This window comes from Coloeus monedula (assembly GCF_965178545.1).
Source record: "Coloeus monedula genome assembly, chromosome: 9".
In the NCBI taxonomy this organism is placed as follows: Eukaryota; Metazoa; Chordata; class Aves; order Passeriformes; family Corvidae; genus Coloeus; species Coloeus monedula.
In genome coordinates this window covers 1,623,657-1,642,169 of record NC_138789.1, presented here as the reverse complement: position 1 = coordinate 1,642,169, position 18,513 = coordinate 1,623,657, and the positions used below count along the sequence as shown (strand labels likewise).

General features: G+C 43.5%; 1 protein-coding gene across 2 annotated transcripts in view; it reads right to left on the bottom strand.

Moving 5' to 3' along the window:
* COP1 (COP1 E3 ubiquitin ligase) overlaps nucleotides 1-18,513 on the bottom strand; it is a 124,391-nt gene that overhangs the window by 17,147 nt on the left and 88,731 nt on the right. For both annotated transcript variants that reach the window (XM_082287480.1, XM_082287481.1), the window contains exons 17-18: nucleotides 16,052-16,176; nucleotides 14,786-14,946 (exon numbers count right to left, since the gene is read on the bottom strand). In XM_082287480.1, the coding sequence (XP_082143606.1) occupies nucleotides 14,786-14,946; nucleotides 16,052-16,176 (286 nt within the window). The remainder of the gene's footprint in view (nucleotides 1-14,785; nucleotides 14,947-16,051; nucleotides 16,177-18,513) is intronic.

Sequence of the window (18,513 nt, the reverse complement as noted above, 5' to 3'; positions counted from 1 at the left end):
CTCCACAATGCTAGAGGAGAAGCCACCTGAAGCTGTCGACGGGCTTTCTTTTGTTTATGGCTTTTAAATAATTCAGAGAGGAGCTGTCAAGTTGAATCTGCAAAGCTCCCTTGACTTTGGACTTACGCTATCAGACTGCTTGCCTATTGTTTATAAAGACAAAAAAGGAAAACGTTACGGGATCATATGTCTGCACAGGAGGGGAGTCAAGGACTAGGAGAACAAGGGCTGTCAGGACAGAAGTCATAAAAAATACAGATGGGAAAGCAAAAGTAGGCAGTAGGTGAAATACAGATGTACCAGCAAGGGAGCAAGACCAAGTTGCCAGTCTGGTTGTGCTATAAATACACAACACTAGCAGTTTCTTGTGCAATATGGTGTCGTCCTTTAAAAAGGAAAACCCCAAATGCAAACGGTTAACTTTAATTAGCAATTAGAAGCCCAACTTCCCAGCTATACAACTGCAGCTGTCTCTCCCAGATCTGTCTCACTTCTGCAAACCCACGACAGCTGTCAGGCAGTGGGCCAGCACTTAATAATCATTCCCAAACCTCAGACAGCACAATTCCATCCTTTCTTTCCTTTTTTTCTGGGCTCTTTGGGTAGACAAAGATTTACTGGGTCCTACCTGGGGACACCAGCAAACCACAGGCGATGGCCCCTGGCATCCCAGGGAGTTCATACATTTCAAGGTGCCTTTTAGAATTATTTTTTTCTTAAGTGACTCTGTGGCATGCACAGTTCTGATGGGGTTTTGCACAGTCATTTTCAGTCAAAGCTGCAAACCTGACTTTAAAGCAAATGACTGTTTCTTGAAGCAGCAAGAATGGAGAGAGGAGGGAAACCTCAGGATGTGCAGCCTGCTCCACTCATGCACATCCCTCCAACCAGAATGCAATCACCTCTACAACCAGTTTGCTAAACCTAACCAGCACTTTACAAAAAGAGCATTTTCATACCAAACCCAGTAACTATGATTACAGTCTTGCTCTAACCTACGGAGCTGGATTAACACTTGGCAATTATACTTCGCTCTGGATGCTGCAAACAAAATCCTGCCCAAGGGCTCTCCCCACGTAGTGGGACATTGCAGCTGAGGATGCTGCAAGAGCTCTCTCTCAGCACACTGCAGGATAACAGACGTGTAAGGAGGGGAACGATCTGATTTAGTTGGCTGTCCTAAAGCAGACAGAGACCTCCACTTTGCTCTAGGAAGACTGCAACAGTGGACAAAAAAATATTTATTTTGCCCATGACTGGACCCAAAGGGTCCCAGCAGCTTCCAGTCCTAGAAAATTTCATGATTACACCAGCCTTTTATATAGTGTCTTTTATCTTGGGCTCCTGACCGTATCAAATGCTAAATGAAACATGATGTAAGGCATGCAAATAAGCCGAAGAAGAGAGGATTCACATAATAGGAAAATATCATTAAGTGGAAAAGTTTAACTCAGAAGGTCAAAGTCATTCTAACCAGAAGAAAGAGATGCTGCATGGGGCACACTCACATGCCCGAAAGCCTTAAACGGTGCTCAGTGACTGCCAGCCAACAGCAGGGCCTGGAGCTGCAGTGTCATTAATAAGTCCCTGAATTTCTTGGCCTTGAATTCACTGCTAAACTCCAGGGAACAGCTTGCCAGTGGTGTATTGCCTACCAGCATCCCCACAGCAAGATGCTGCTTCGCCACTCCCTGACCCCCTCCCCTTTTGTTAAAAATTATTTTAAATGAGGTACGTGCATCTGAAATAAGCAATGCCAGCTCCCAAACTCCAGTGGTTAACAGTCCACTGTCAGGTAAGAGCCCTGGAATGAACAGAGGGGCTGTCAAGTTCCCATGTCACCGCCTGGAAATCCTTTAACTGGCTGCTTCCCCCCCATGCTCTCTCCTTGCCCTCAAAGAGCAAAAACCAGCTGATATCATAACTCTGTTCCAGGCTGGAGATTTAGGATGACCTTATAGGTCTACACACTTCCTGGTGGAAAACAAGAGGTTAGAAAGAGACAGGAATTCTAGAAAGCATGTTTTTGTTGTTATGGGCAGTGAGCACTTGGGGCTAGCAGCAAAGGGGAGCAGTGGATCGTGCTGCAGCTCTGCTGGACACACTGCCCAGTGCTGGAGCTTGTCCTCCTCTGGCTTCTCAAAGAGGCATCAAAGCTGCATTAAGGTACTTCATTGTCCATCCTGGCTACTGCACAAACCCAGGAGCAGCTCAGTTAATGGCAGAACTTAAAGCCATCAGAGGCTTTTGCAGGTCGAGTGAGCCTTTTCACTGCATGCCAAAGTAATTTCTAGCTAATCCATTACACAGATTTAACCCATCCTGTACTACACCCCCTAACGACTTTATTCTAAAAGCCAGAAAGCATTTTACTTTCTAATGAGCCAGCAAATGAATAAAAAGCATCTCTCTTTGTGTAATGTACTCACAAGCAACTCTCTCGTGGTTGTGATTTTTCAGCACTGCGAGACTGAAGTGAGATCTGGGTAATGTTCTACATCACTGTTTAAGAGCAATTCAATCATCTTTGTTCTGGATTAAGTCTTGCTCCCGATTAAATTTAACAGAGCAATGAATAGGAAATCCATGACTCAGGAAGTAGGCAGATTTTATCTTTAAACCCAATTCACAAGTAAAATCATCTCTCTTACAATAGATAATTCTGCTACTGTTCAAGTTATTTTCACACAGTGGCTATAAAAAATTATCTCTAGATATCTCAAATGGAAATGACTGTTTTTAATGCTCCCTGTCACTCTGAATGCATGCTAAGACTAACAATACTGCATCAAAAAGAAGAGCTCAACAATCAAGAAATCCATTAAGCTACCAATGGCACTAATAGAAAAAAAAGAAGTTGAAAAAGACTCAAGTATATAAAGAAAAGAATTACCTATTGAGATAATAGGAATGAACAAAACCCCTTGTGTTGCACCACAGTACCTCTGATTTTCTAATATCCTTCAGCTACATAAATATTAGAATACAAACCCCACCTTTGCTGACAAAGGGCAACGGAAGACAAACACTTTTTTTTTTTTTGCTAATCTGCTTCATCCTCCCTTTGATTTTAGATATTCTTTCTGAAGAGATGCTGCTGTTGACTCATTCCTCAATAGACACCACAGAGCTGGAGCACGTGGCCAGTACTCTCTGCTTTTCTCTGAGTCTGATGGTGCTTAAAACGTTTCAGAGCAGAGATGGGGAGAAATACAGAACAAAATACAGGGGATATAAGAAAATAAAAATAACTGTCCTCTGTCAGGACTACTCAACTTACTTCTTGTCACAGCAAACTTACATGTGCTGTTACAAACAGCAGTAGAAAAGCTCCCACATTATCATGTCCTGCCCTACCTACACCATCCAAGGAAGAGATATAGGACTGTATAAAGAAATGGCCTCTACAATAAAAAAAGCCAAACACAGAGCACATACACAGTGTGTGTTTGTGAGGATAAGGAGAGGCAGAGACACTGGCGTTTGGTGTCACATTCATTACTTCATTAACTTTGATGTGTGATGAGCTAGGCTCAAATTCTGTATTCATGTGTTATCTGAAATCAATACAGAAGCTCCAGCCTGACTGAAAATACATCATAAACCTACCTCAAATTTGTTTGCAAAGGAAAACAGCAGAAACGTCAAAAACCTGTGCAAAAGTAAGTTTTCTTAGCTCCCCATCTCACTCCAGAATGGGTAAGTCATAGGGTCACAATGAATAGCAAAATCCAAGAATTTAGTGGTGGGCTTAAGAGGAGACTGTCCTTGTCCCTGCAGCCATGCTCAGACATCTCTGCTGTTGAGGGAAAACCAAGCACTATGGCAGGAAGAGGAGGGAGGGCTGCAGAGGGTGGCCAGGAGGCACGGAAAGGGTCTGAGTTCACACTCAGGACACGCTGGGAGAGCCGTGGCCAAACTGCATCCCTTCACCCTGAAACAGCACACCTAGCAAACATCTATCTGAAAGGAATCTCCAAAGCAGGAGTTTTCTTAAACAAACTTCTGAGCCTCAGAGTGATTTTTCTTTGCTTGCTTTTGGAAACCTAAATATACACATTCTGAAGTTTTGAAACAAAGAAAACTCCCAAGCTCCCAATGCTGGCTGCTGCCTGCTGTAACACCAGAGGAAAAGTTTCCTAAGCTGCTAACTCCCATTCTACTTCCAATTTCCCAACAATCATGTGGGTTTTTTTTCCATGTGTCTCCCAACAATTTACGTTTCTTCTGTTGCATTGTCAAGCAAAGCATGAACCTGGGAAAAACAGAAAGCCAACAGCGAGCTGAATCCCTTTGTATTAAATAAGGACATTTGTATTTCACTTGCAAGTAGTTTTCTCTCTTTTTTTTGTTACTTCTGCTGGCCCAAATTTATCTTTTCAAATGCTGTGCAAGTTGTGAAGCAAGACATGCAGAGAACTATTAACCTATTTTAATCAAGGATATTTCACTCTAAACAAGTCAAGATATCCCCCAAGCACACACTCCCCAAACTAGAGCAGCTTGCTGTTATTTAGGGGTTGGAAGAAACTTAGCCAGAGCAATCTGCTTTGTAGAAGGTCTTTCTTGGAAGAAAAAAGGCAACAAGGTCTCAATTGATCAGCCTAGAAACTAGGAAGAAAGAATCATGAGTGCCTGATTAACACGAGGGTTCTTGGCTGGCGATGCCGAGCCTCTGCCAGCGTGGGTAGTGAGGAGGGATGTAGCTTCTCCTCCTCCTCCTGCAGTTAATTTATGTGCTATCTGCAGATTACAGGTAAAAGGAACTTTTTTCTTTCCTTATTTAATGGATCTGAACCAAACTTTCTTCCCAGTATATGCAATATTGCATATAGTATCTCTCATTATTATAAATACTTGGGAAACAATGCTCTGCCTCATCTGCAGCTCCTCAGGCTGCCCCAGCTACACCTCTCTGCTTAACTTAATATTCACTTCAGACATAAAACAGTAAAACTAAGAAATCCAGTACTGCACCAAACAGCTCACTTCTGTCTGGCTTTAGCAACTAGATAAGCATTTTGGAAGTGATTATGACATACAATACCATAAGAGACATTATTATTTAAAGCAGCACTTCCCTCGCAGAATTCCCAACACCTTGTGCGAGGGTGAACTCCCGTCAGCTGCGCAACCCCAAATTTAACAGTGCCATTTCTGTCAAAGAGGCACTCATTACATTACTAAACATAACCTTCCTGTCATACTGGCTTTCTCTTCCTTACAAAAGACTGATTATTATAATCCTGTGTGTAACCTATATAAAACAATTATGCCTCCTAATTACATATCACGTAGTTTCAATTCAGACACAAGATTGCCTTCAAAGAAGCGACCATTTTCACTCTGTGCACATACCTAGCTCATCAAGCATTACCTAGAATTAGAGCAGAACACCACCAAAAGAAATATTTAAATAGGTTAAAAGGATACCAATTGTGTTGCTGCTAGAAAATCAGTCTAAGCAGTTGTTTTTGCAAGCCTTTATTCTTGCTTTATTAACATGCAACGCAATTGGCATTAAGCTGGTCACAAGTTAGTGCATTTCAAAAGGCTTTAGGGCTTTGGTACTGACAACAGAAGGGCAGAGAGCACACAAAAACTTTCAGAATGGATACCCAAAGCCAAGAAGTAACTCTATTAATGCACAGATGTACATAAAGTAAAGCTTTTGCAGAGAAAACCACCTATGCATAAATGCTCCTACTTCCATTTCACCCAGAGGTTAAATTATCTGATCAAAATCTTGTGCTGGAAACGAAAAAAAACAGTTCATATTTTTTCCACTTCATTTAGACTCTGTAAAAACATTAAATCCTGTCATTAAAATTGCTTAATTAGGAGTGCTAGAGCAAAAGGTTGATGCAGCTCATGAATTGTGACTGCTGAATGGTGGTGGCCTGGCAGGATTTGCCATCAATATTAGCACTGAAGAATGGGGAAAAGAAAAAAGAAAAACACAATACTGTGAGGTTGTTTTGACTTTAATTGAAGCAGTGTCACTTGTTAGGGGGAATGAGGTTATAAACCAAATTCAAACAGCAGTGACAGCAGACCACCATCCTTGTGGGGGAATTCTGCATCTACATGGAAGCTGGCTTCAGAGGCAGTGCCTTCAGCCCAATGCCAATGGCATTTCAAAGCCTGCCTCATGCTAGCTTTGGTCTTGCTGCTCTGAAACCAAAGTCCTCCTTTAGCAGTAAGTGTTGGGACACACAGCTCTACCCCTGCAGCTCCTTTCTTCAGTGACCCCCTTCACCTGCTTTGCAGCACACTGAATACTGCCCGACGGCTATCGGCTCCCGGCACTCAGACCTCATCTCACTGGCACTTTGTGCCAGCCAGGGACTTCAGCAGATGGCACTTCACACAGAAAAAAGCCAGCATGAGCCTAGCAGTGGAAAGTAAAGCAAAGGCTGCTCATGCAGGAGATGCTCTGACTCAGAGGAAACCAGCTTTAGTTGGAGCTTGAGATCAGGCAATTTTGGCTCAGTACCTACAGAACTTGCCAGGACCCTGCTGTGACCTACTGCTTTCAGGGGCTCTGCTCCAGGACACTACACATCATATACAGTGGGTCCAGGGGAGGCCACAAAGCCGATTAGAGGGGTGGAACACCTCTCCTGCGAGGACAGGTGGGGTTGTTCAGCTTGGAGAAGAGAAGGCTCCAGGAAGACTTTACTGCAGCCTTCCAGCACTCAAAAGGAACCTATAAGAAAGATGGGGACAAACACTTCAGTAGGGCCTGTTGCAACAGGACAAGGGTGAATGGTTTTAAATTGAAAGAGGGTCAGTTTAGAACAGATATAATGAAGAAGTTTTTTTCTAATGAGGGTGGTGAGGCACTGGCACAGATTGTTCAGAGATGTGGTGGAAGCCCCATCCCTGGGAGTGTCCAAGGCCAGGTTGGATGGGACTTCGAGCAACCTGCTCTCATGGAAGGTGTTTGTGTTTACTGATGGTCTCTAAATGTGCCTTCCTACCCGAACTACTCCACGACACTGTGATTGTAAGACCCCCCCAAAAAAATACTAGGAATGAGCCTTCCTGCCCAAAGGCTAAGGGCTGTTAGGAGGGCAGAGAGAGCACTGCTGCCACCTCTAATTCCTACAGCAGCTGAAATGCCAAAGGCACATTGCTAAGAAAAGGCATGGTAAGAGAGAAGCTTACACTTCATGATAAATAGCTTTCCAGGCATCATGTGAAAACCCCCCAAACCTTACAACAGCCTGATCAATTATTTAATCAGTGGCTTTAGAGCCCAACAGGGTACATATCAGAGTCCAGACCAGAGGGCCCAACAGCAGCACTGCTGAGACTGGGTAGAAAGGGAATACAGTTGTCCAATCATTTAATCCTAAAAGCAAGTGCTCTCTCTGAATACGAACCTGCTCTTTTTTTTCTCTCCACCCCAGTATGAGTAACACAAATAATTCTCTTTGCAGTTGTGCTGTTTGGGACATAGCTTATGTAAGGGCCCCATGACACATACTGCTGCACCTTGCAACACGATGATTCAGTAGCAAGCTGAGGATGGAGTCGGGAATGAAGTCCAGGTTCCATGTGAATCCCTGACTTCGGTTCATCTGTCATAAAACTGATACTTGAATAAAGAATTGATGGTTACTAAAGCAGCTGAGTGCCCACAGGAGAAAAACATCCACTTAGAAGTTTAACAACAGCTACAGAGAGACTTCTTTGCATCCCCAGCTCACTGTGTGTAACACAGCAGTGTGATTTGCAATTGCATTGGGATGCTCTTATTTTTTAAAGCTTAGGAAACAGCAAGTGCCTGCTCAGACCTCTGCTTGCACCAGCAATGATCTGCAATCCATTATCTCTACAGCTGCACCACTGGGATCACCTACTGGAACTGTAATGTCAACAGCACTCAGTTATGTTGGCCACTATGTCATTCACTCAGTTTAGGAAAGGTGACTCCCATAAGAAGGACCTCAGTTCCATCTACAGCTCGCTCTCTACTCCTCTCGACATTAGAGGAGATGCACTGATGAGCAAATATCATCTGTAAAAGTCTGAAAGAGTAAATACTGCCTTCATTCAGGAAACAGATGGACTTTGACCCTGCAGCCATTTTCTGTGATTATGCAAGGAAAAAAAAAAAAAAGTGCCTCCCCTTGCAGAAGGAGAGAAACTGAGTTTGCAAATGTAAAAGTTAAAACCAACAAAGAAGAAAAACCCGAGCCACCTACATTTCTTAAAGAAGCTATTCTTAAAATAGAAGCTACGATGATATCAGAGTGCTGCAGTACCGCAGGGGACCTGAACTTCCAGAGATGAGCAGAAGTGCCAGACTCAGCCCCCGTGTCCTCCGCGGTGGCACGGGCAGCTGCTCTGCATCTTGGAAAGGAAGAGTTAGCACAGGTACCAGCCACTGCTCCTGTGCCACCCTGAGCCCTGAAACAGCAACATAAATGCTGCAATAGAAGTTTTTACCCCCAAACACCCTAGGCAGGAGGAGCACAGTGGACTCTCCTGGCTCCCTTCACCCCTGTGGCAGTGGTGTGGTCATGTCCTCACTGGGAGGAAGCTCAGAGGGTACCCTGCAGCCAGGGAGGAGACAGTAAGGAAAGAACATTTACCAGTATTTTTCTTCTTCTACAGAACTCTCAAAATTAAACACTTCCTCATAAAGTTGGTCATTTGCATAATCACATTATCAAGATGGTCTTTCACATGGATCGAGGTGTCAACAGACAGATTTCAATATAATGCACAAACTGTTAATAAGAAGAGTATGATTTCTTCCCCCCCCCCCCCCCCCACCAAGTTCTCCACACTTCGACTCCAAGGTTTTTGACAGGGAAGAAAATATTGTTAGTCACCTGAGTATTTTTTAATTAATTCTCCTTAGCCACAGAAAAAATAGAGCCCAAAATAGAACATTTGAAGAGATACGGAGATGAAAGGATATGAGCATGTTCAGCACAAAGGATCATACATACTTGCCTTGTGCCATCTTTTATCTGCAAGTAGAAATTATTCTGCATAAGGAATTAGTTTTCAAGCAGCACATAAACCAGTATATACAATGTGTGTTGGCACACATAACTAATATGCTAAAATCTGGGGAGGGGAAATGAAGCACATATGACGTATGTTCTGAGTTCCATTTGCTTTTAAATTTTAGATTTTCAAATGAGTAAGGGAGCAGTAGACATGAAAAAGGTAGATGGAAGAGAAATCAAATACATTTACTACCTAAGGAAAGCGCAAAATAAAAGTCAAAGAAAACTCTGTGTTTAAAGCATTGCCAATGGCCAGAGAGCAGAGGGCATGTCAAGAGGAGTGGGAAGCCATCACACAGACAGCTGTGAGCCTTGCAGCATGCAGGCTATGGGGATCAGACAGCTTTCACAGGAGGGAGAAAAGCCTTTGAAGACTTTCAGGTGGGGGAGAAAAAAACCCAGTAGAATAAACCCGATCAAAGCCACATCTTGTGTTTTTTAGAAGCTGATTGTTCTCAGCCTTCCACAAACTGCTGTGCATTTCAAGCACAAGAATGAAGACCTCTGTGTTTCCAGCATGAAGCAGTGGTGTGGGACTGCACTGGAGGATAATGTGCAAGGATACAAACTTGGGAGATGCTGCACACAAATGCTACAGGCCAGTCCTGGTCTAGCAAAGAAAGGATGAGTCAGAAAACAGCAGATGCCCTTCCAGAAAATACCTCATGCTGTGACCTGTGGCACAGCTGGTATCAGAGGCAGGCATGGGGCAGCTGGGGTCTGATCACTCCAGGCAGGCATTTATCTCCTAAACTTTAGGTTTCTACCTGGCTATTTCCTGACATCTGAACAGGTAAGTTAAGGATGATGTAAAAATAAAACACCACAGAGTTGTAGCTGGAAGTCAAAATTCTTACCAATTTTGAGACTTTAAAATTTCAGCAGCAAAGAGAAACAATGAAGTATGAAGTGCTACTTGTTCTCCCCCCAAAGTCCCATTGGAATTTGTACTTCAAGCTACAAGAGATATAGTTACAGCTGATACAAGTTACTTAAGAATGACACTGAATTAGCATTTGGTTACTTGGGAATGACAAAGGAGGTTTCATTTTTAATGTTCATAAGTCACCCAAATTAATTAGGGCTTTAAAGTGGCAATGAATCACTTCCTGAAATAATTTGTATTGGCTAAATTAATTCCTGTGAAGGGAGCCAATTTGCTGATTGTAAATTACAAGAGCCCCTGACTAGCTCCTGTGTACACTGTGTACCATTTATAAGGCTACTGGGAAACAAAGGATGGCTACTTTTCATCAGTGAACAAGACTGCAGCCCTATTAAGTGACTAACTTATAGTGCTACAATTATAGGTTTCTATTTAAAGAATCCAAGCCAGACATCATTAAGAAACAAAGCTGAATATTCAGAAGAAAGGAAAAATAAACAGAAGAAAAGCTTGTTTTCTGAAAAGATGCACCAAAAACCTATTTGAAGGGAATATTTAATCCTCTTAGATTAACAAACAGAAGTTCAGACCTGTAGGGCTAATTATGAAGATACTTCCATCATAGGGCAATGCCCAAAGCCAACCTGAAGCATGGAGTCCCAGAGCTGCCTTCTCTCACCCATGGTTAGGTGACTGCTTTGAGAACCCCCCCATCAATTTAAATTACTTTGGAGGAGTGATGAAGTGAGAAAACACATACATGGATTTCTACTCAGGTGGAGGAGATGCTTTCCTACCACTGGCAGCCTTCCTCCCAGGAGATCTCTGCACCCATCCAGTACATCCCACCACCCACCTGCTCTTTGGTTAAAGACTGCAGCACTCTTCTTAATGGATTTCCCTTCTTTACTCCTCCAAAAAGAAAAAAAAAAAGAAGTGCATTAAGCTTTACCTAAGCTAATTTGCATGGCTTTCTCCTGTTCTTACCTGCATCTCCTCACTGGTATCAAAGCCTCGACATTTCTGCTTGTGAAATCCTTCCCCGGTAACCTGCTTATCAGCAGTAATGAATACTTGTGCAAACAGGTACAAAATTAAATGGCTTCTTCACAGTGATTATGATAGATTGAGCCATGCTTAATCTACATAATCAATTTGCTTCTGTGTTCTGCTGTAATACCTTTTTGCTGTCCTGGGAGCAGGTTCAGCCTTGGTCTCTCTTTCAACAGCTTCTTTCTGAGAAGCACTAACTGCCTGGGAAAAGGCAATCTTGAGGTGCAATCATTTAACACAGCATGTATGAGGCACAAACTCTGCAAGAGGGCAGAGCAGGTCCAAATAACAGGTGTCCCCTTTAAGGAAGAGAAAACATCCTGTAGGACACCTAAGGGAAAGCAAAGCACAAACCAATCTCCTCCAGCCATGATCCGCATACCCAGACGTAACTGCGGTGACCTTTCCAAGGCAGATGACGCCTCTACCCACTTAAATGCAGTGAGCTACTACCACTACTAGAATCTCCTTTCCCTGTGCAAGAGCATCCCTGCATTGAAGAGCATCCCCTGTTTACATGCTACTAAAATAGAAGACTGCTGTTTTCAGTCTCAAGACCGGATTCTTGATTGAAATCAAGCTGGTTAAAATGGATGGCACGGGTATATTATAAAATCCTTGACTTGGGAAATTAAAGGATTTGGTCCAGGGAATGTTCTGAAAAGCATCTCCACGTCTAACTCATGTTTATCAAGTCTCTTAGGCTAAAAGTACCCTGAAACTTTCTCTTCTTTTAAATATCGATCAACTTTTTGCATAAAACAGGAAGGGAGAAATGGTTTTCCCCACAAACAATAAGTAGGTGCTATTTAGAAAATATCCAACAGCCTATTTACCTTTGTCCAAAACACAGCACTGCAAGAATCAGAGGCTTGCTTCACAGTCAGCCTGGTGGGAGGCTTGTTGTTTGCCTGGCTTTTTCCAAAGAGTCTAACTGAACAATTAACCTACAAGCTAGTGCTTATTTCTAAACACTTTTATGAATTGAAAATTGAGTAAACCTGGTTCAAAATGCTAATTAAGCACTTAGGGAGAATAATTTCTCTTCCTTATTATGGCTTTGATATAGGTAAAGAGAAGGAGGTGCTGGACCTTTGAGTTGGAAAGGTGACAGCTCCAGAAAAAAGGTCTCTGCATCTTTGTAAGCAAAGAAAAAGCAATGCAGAAGAGGAAAAAATAAAAAGATGGGTTCTGGCAAGGGCTGCTGGCACAGATTGACTTAGGCTCAGGAGGAAGTAAAAAGCCTGAATTACATAAAAATAGATTTAAGAAAGAATCAATGACATTTCATCTGAAAGTTTTAGTTAAGTTTTAATTAGGATCTCAGATTCTGCACTTAAGTGCACGAAGTGAAGGAGTACATGTACTCATGCTTCCCAAGATAACTGACAGATCTGAAACTTACTCATCTCATCGCAAAAGGTTAATTAAAGAACAATCCTTGAGAACAGCACTGTATGGAAACCGAGAGTCTGCTCCGCTGGGGAGCCCTGGGGAAAGGCTGTGCTGGCATCTCCCACCCCCAGGAACAAACTGAAGATGCTGCCTGGTGACCACAGCATGGAGATGAGCGAGGTGCTTTGAACCAGCCCAGCAAGGAACGGAGAGCAGCGTGCCCGCAGCACTCTAAAACTTGCTCACTGTGCTGCCTGTGGATCTGGGGCAGGTTTCCCAGACAGCTGCTGGCCTGGAGCTGCTTTCCACACACACAGTCCTTCAGCAGAGAGGGGGGATCACAGCCAGTGGTGAGAGGTACGGGTGGCAATTCTTATAATTAGGAAACTAAGGCAGAGTGACTCAACCCAGGATCAAAATTGTAATTAAGCTGGAAATAGGCTGTGGGCTCCCCGAATCCTGCAGGTGCTGACAGCACTACGAGGCACAGGCCTTCTCTGGTTCAGCCAAGCATCAGAAAAAAAAAAAGTCAGCTTGCAGGGAAGCCTGTATATGCAAAGCTTATTTGAAAAAAATCGTGACAACTTGAAGAAACATTATCAAAATGGAGAACAGGAGAGTTTCATCATTTGAGTAAGACTTTGTGGACATAACTGACCTTTGGCTGTGCAGTAATTTAATTTCCTAAGAACATGAGCAAAGTCTCAATTAGGTCAGAGAGGACTGCTGCACCAGTAGAAAGGAAGAGGAATGTGCAGCTGGATCACTGAAAAGATATGGTGCAAGGAAACACTGAGGCCTCTTGGCAGAAGAAAGCGAGGCTTGCTTGGTATGTGCCACAGTCAGAGGCAAAAACCAGTCGCAGGCAGCTTTTTGCTGCTCTCTTTAAAAGCTAGAGACAGGTACAGGGGCTGCCACAGGAAAAACAGGTTCATTTAGAAGCAGCCCAGGGAAAAGCACATGAATGCTGGAGAAAAAAAAAAGACCAGAACAGCATGGATTCTGAATGCTGCTTAATGGAGTGAAGCCTGAACATTATTTGGTGAGATCTTGACGGGCCTGATTTAACTATTACATTTTTGTATAATACTTTTCATCCTGATTATGAAGGATTGCTTGACAGCCCTTGGTGACTGCTTAAAAGTTTCTCAGCCACTTAAACAGAAGATCTATCAGAGCACATTTATCAGAGAAAAGACTGTTATGGAGTGGATGGCAACAGACATGACCCCTGGATGAGACATCTCTGTTACTGCCTCTAGAAGCAGTGGGCAAGACAATCCAAACACGAAAGTGAAGGCAGTTCAAGGAAGGGCATTTCTGGACACACGGGTTCCCACAGCATGATTTTATCCAGAAGAAAGACAAATTTCCAAACTTAAAACAGCCACGCTTCACCTGAGACACGTGTATACCAAGCCCTCCTAAATCCCCAGCCAGAAAGAAGCTGGTGATCCTACATCACTGACTCTCATGCTCCCTGTTCAAACCACAATGGCCCACTTCTTACTTTTAAACACAAAGGGCAGTTCCAGACATGTGGGTTTATTTTAGTTTTGGCTCAAAAGTGTCCATCCAAAGTGAGTTTGTGTCAGTGACAACTGAATCCCGGTTCTGGGGCAGTGTGTGCACATGCAGAAAGCAGACTGGTAGATGTGTCCCTTCCAAAGTGTTGTCTTTGTGAACACATCATCTCAGGACAGCAATTAGCCAACATTTCACTTCAGCTACTTTGAAGACTGCATTTAAGATCAACTCCTTTTTGCCCCCTCCCAACAGTTCCATTAAGTATCTGATCTGCAAACCTTGTACATAAGTTACTTGCTCCATTTTGTTTATGCAAGCTTTTCAAGAACGCTCTGAATTCAAAAGCAGCGTTTTGTTCTCCAGAGCAGCCCTGTTCTGAAAGACTCACAAAAGCTGCATCAGGTCTGCCTGCCACATTAGCACACATACCAGGGATGTGAATTCAGTGTCACTAGAACAGACACTGAGGTGACTGCAGCCTGCACTCACCTCCTTTTCGTATCTACTCATCTAAACACGAAGGCTGTGTTCCAATGAGCAAACCCAGACAGACACAGGAACGTTGAGACAAGGCTCCACAACAATCCTTAAAGCAACAACAACCTCACTAATGCACCCAAAAAACCCATCAAGTGCCAGAAAAACAATGCTACTTCTGGGATTTCAGATGCCGTATAGAGGAATTCTAACACCCAGGCGAAGAGTTAAGATCACAGCAGTCTCTTCTCCCCCAGCATTTCAGTTACCCTGCAAATCATCAGGGTTCTCACAACGACCTGCAAGTACCCTTAATTTTCCCATGAACAGGGAAATACCAAGTGCAGTCAAACCCTCAGCAAGGCCATTTGGTGAGAAAGCAGGAGGCATTCCTTCTGCATGTGGGCAGAAAGCTTACCCCATCTGGAAGTGCCCTCCAGCACACAGCGCTCACAAACTCATTTGTGTCATCTTCTTTCCGGTCCTTGTCCAGGACACTTTTGACTGTGTCAAACTTGAACGTCAGCAGTGTCTTTGAGAGGCCCTTATAGTATAAGTAAAGGGAATTATTTTCACTTCCTAGAAATAAAAAAAATAAAAAAAAAAAAAAAGTAAGTATACAAGATTAGGTTCTGGTAAGACAAACAGAAATAAGGGGTTGTAGCTCTTTCATTGTTTAAGACAAGCCCAGACATTTCCTTGTAGTTATTGTCACGCTCATGGGGCCCTGGCAGCTGGAAGTGCTCCACAGCAAACTTCCATCACACTTAATAATAGGACATGGTTTTATTACAAGACAACTGCAGCATGCAGCACACCTGCAAAACTTAGAGGATCCCAAGAACCCTCCACAACCTCCTCAGGGCAGAGCATTTTGAGCAAAGCATCTGCACAACCACAGGAATCGCTGCTACATCCAGCCTGCTCAGAGCCACAGCTCAAAAGCAGGTAGCACTATCAAAGTTTTTCCTGCCACAATCAAGTACACCAATTTGGTCTGTGGAGGTTTAAGCAAGCAAGACTAGACTGTATAGGCTTTATTTAGAAACCCATCCCAATTTCTGCCTTGCAAGCTGCCCAGTGATCAGAGAACACACGAGCTAAGGTCCTCCCTTCAGTGCTGGCACAGCTGTCCTGCTCATCCCACAGCTATCAGCCTGTCACTGCCTTCCCACCTAGAGCTGTGCATTTACAGAGCTTCGACAGTCTGACTTAAGCAGTGAAAGGACAGGAACAGCCAAAGGGGTAGCTAATGAATTGGTCTTCTAAGGAGCTGTTTGCAATGCGGGCACTCTTGCTTCACCACGCAGAATGCCACACTAAGTGACAAGTACTGGATCCTCGTGTGGCCCAGGATACTGGGGATGTATGAGGATGTGCCAATTGTTAATCTTGAAAGACATAAATTGTATCAAGAGCAATGGCATTAGTAGTTGATTTTGATGACAGCAAGCCTGAATCATCATGCACAAAGGACTCATCTGCAATGGAAGAAAACCATCTACAGACCCCCTTAGGGCTGCTAAGGCCATTCCCTGGAGGGGAAGGAGGGTGGAAATTCAGAAGAATTTTCTATTAAAAAGCCCATGCAGCTGTATTGCACAAGTGCTGCTGTGCTTTGCAGCTGGAGAGGCCCCAGCTGCCAGGAATCCTGTCAGCATGTCGGGGTGGCTGCTCTACTCACCACAGGCAATGTAGTCTCCGTTGGACGCCAGCCCTACGAAGTTCTTCTCGTTGATGTGACCCTTGAAGGAGCGCAAGCAGTGAGGCTTCCCTACGTTCCACAGCTTCAGCTGACTGTCTGTTGACCTGAAAACAATACTTAAAGTCACCCTGCTGCCATATGGCAGGAACTCCTCCCTGGCCACCCTGCTCCTCAACACTCCAATGACAATGGAAAAGTAGGAAGCCTTAGTGCACAACAGGAGATTTATCCCACTTTCAATCATATGCAACTCAGCTTGAGCTCAGAAAGGTAGCACCTTATTTTAAAAGCCTGTCAAAACACATTACACGTTTCAATAAAAACACATTACACATTCGAATAAAAACTTCCCTGAAGTATTACTCTTCCTTTCTGCTATCAATTGCAGAGCCCTCTACTGAACTGTATGGCCTTTGGGCTACCACTGCCTCCTCCAGATCCTCACAGATCTAGGACGCACCAAAGTTATTTATTTTTCAAACCTTTACAGCATGGATAAAATCTGTTCCCTTCTCCATGCCAGCTGCAACTCTCATTCACGTCTTTCCAGGGCTTGGGTAGGAAGCATTCTCCTCACTCCCCAGCAGCCCTGAAGCATGTTCTCCTCCTCCTGCCCAATACCAAGCAGAAGCACAGAAAAACCTATGGGGGCTCAGAGTTGCTGTTAAAATTAAATCTGTTTTTCTCATGTGTAATCGTGACTGCATGGATACAGAACTCAAGCTTCTACTTTTTTTACCTTGTCGGGGAAAGCTAAATATTACTATTCAAGATATACAAAATATGTTGGGATTAATCATAACTGTTGTTTGCCATGGATCCCCCACATGCAAATATACCTGCCTTCAAAATGTTTTTCTGTTTACTGTGAGAAAACATTTTGCCTTTGGGGTTAGTAATCTCTGCTGCCTGGCAGACCTCAAATAGGAAGAGCCCACATTTCCAGGAGATACAGGATTAATTTCTTCCCCCAAAGCTGAAGGGACATGAACATAATCTCTCACATCACAGGCATTATTTCCTAGCAATCACAGTTTACATGGCTCTGGTATTCTGGCACTCACTGAGACACACAGCTGGGGAACAAATGGTGACATGGTAGAACTGAAGCCCCATGAAGCCTTTTGAAAGAAAGGGGTAGTGCTGTTCTGATCCCTAAATTTGAAAGGGATTGGGAGCAGGACCTGTCAGCCTCCTGGGCAGGAGGGAGGGGAAGCAGGCAATGCACCCCCACACAGGTCATGTCACCAACCCGGCTGCTCCCTGAATATTTAGAGCTGAAAGGAAAAAACTCAAATCACACAATATCCATCAAATATTACCAATGACATAAGACATCAGCCCTACAGCAGTGTCCCATTTACCTAAAAATATAGCACAAAAGAGGAGAGATGCACCTTGTGCTATCCTGCAAAAAACCTTATCTCAGTCCTCAATGACAGCTGGAATGACAAAGGAGCGATAAGGGAGCTGCAGCAAGATTTGTTAGTCAGTATTGTAAGTTAGTACGAGGTCAGATCACAAAGAAAGTGTGAATTTTATCTGTAATACTGTGACTTAAGCAGGAGTGCATTCCTAACTCCAGGTCGAGATGGGAGGCCCAAAACAGAGCATTCAGCTTCTCTGCCTGGTGCTTGTTCCACATCTGTCCCTGCCCTAGGCTGCTGCTCACTCTCCCTTCCCTTGTCCTTACTCTCAGGGGAACAGCTCAGAGAAGGCAAAAAGGTGTATACTCCTGCTTTTTTGGGCCCACAAGTACGGGCAGGTGCCTTCTGTGCTATTAGGACAGCTGTATTTTTAAAATGCTGCTTTTAAAAGCTTCAGAGTTGCCTGGAAACTAAACTTTTCTGCAGCCAGGAAGAAGCAGCAAAAGATTAATCCCTGGTCCACAAGCTGTCAGATTCCTATGACAGCTGCTGCTCTTAGCTACCCATCAAGAAGACCTCAGATCCATAGGCACTTAACCTCTGTATTTCACTGGCATACATATTAGGTGTCTTCATTAAAATAAAAACACTTAAGTCTATTACTAATGGGAAGTTTTTACTGTTAATGAATTCCCATCAAGCTCTAGCCATGTTTACATTGCTTAGGATAAGCACACCGTGAAAGAAGAAAGCTATCCACCCTGGAACTGCAAGGAGGGAAAAAGGTCATCGATCCTGGTGGTGTTACACTGCTCTTCTGGTTTCATATCCTCTCCAAAAAAACATTCTGGATGTGCTGCTCTGTTAAATCTGTCTCTCTGTAAATCAGCACTGCAATCAATGTGTTGTGCTAAATACCAGGCAGTTCTGAGCACCCCTGAGGTCAAAACCTAACTCTACAAGGCAAAGAAAATCAATGCAATCCATAAAACAGCTTTAGCTAGAAATCTACGGAATCTGAATATATATATAATTTTTTCTTAAATCGGTGCTTGATTTTTGAGAATCACTACT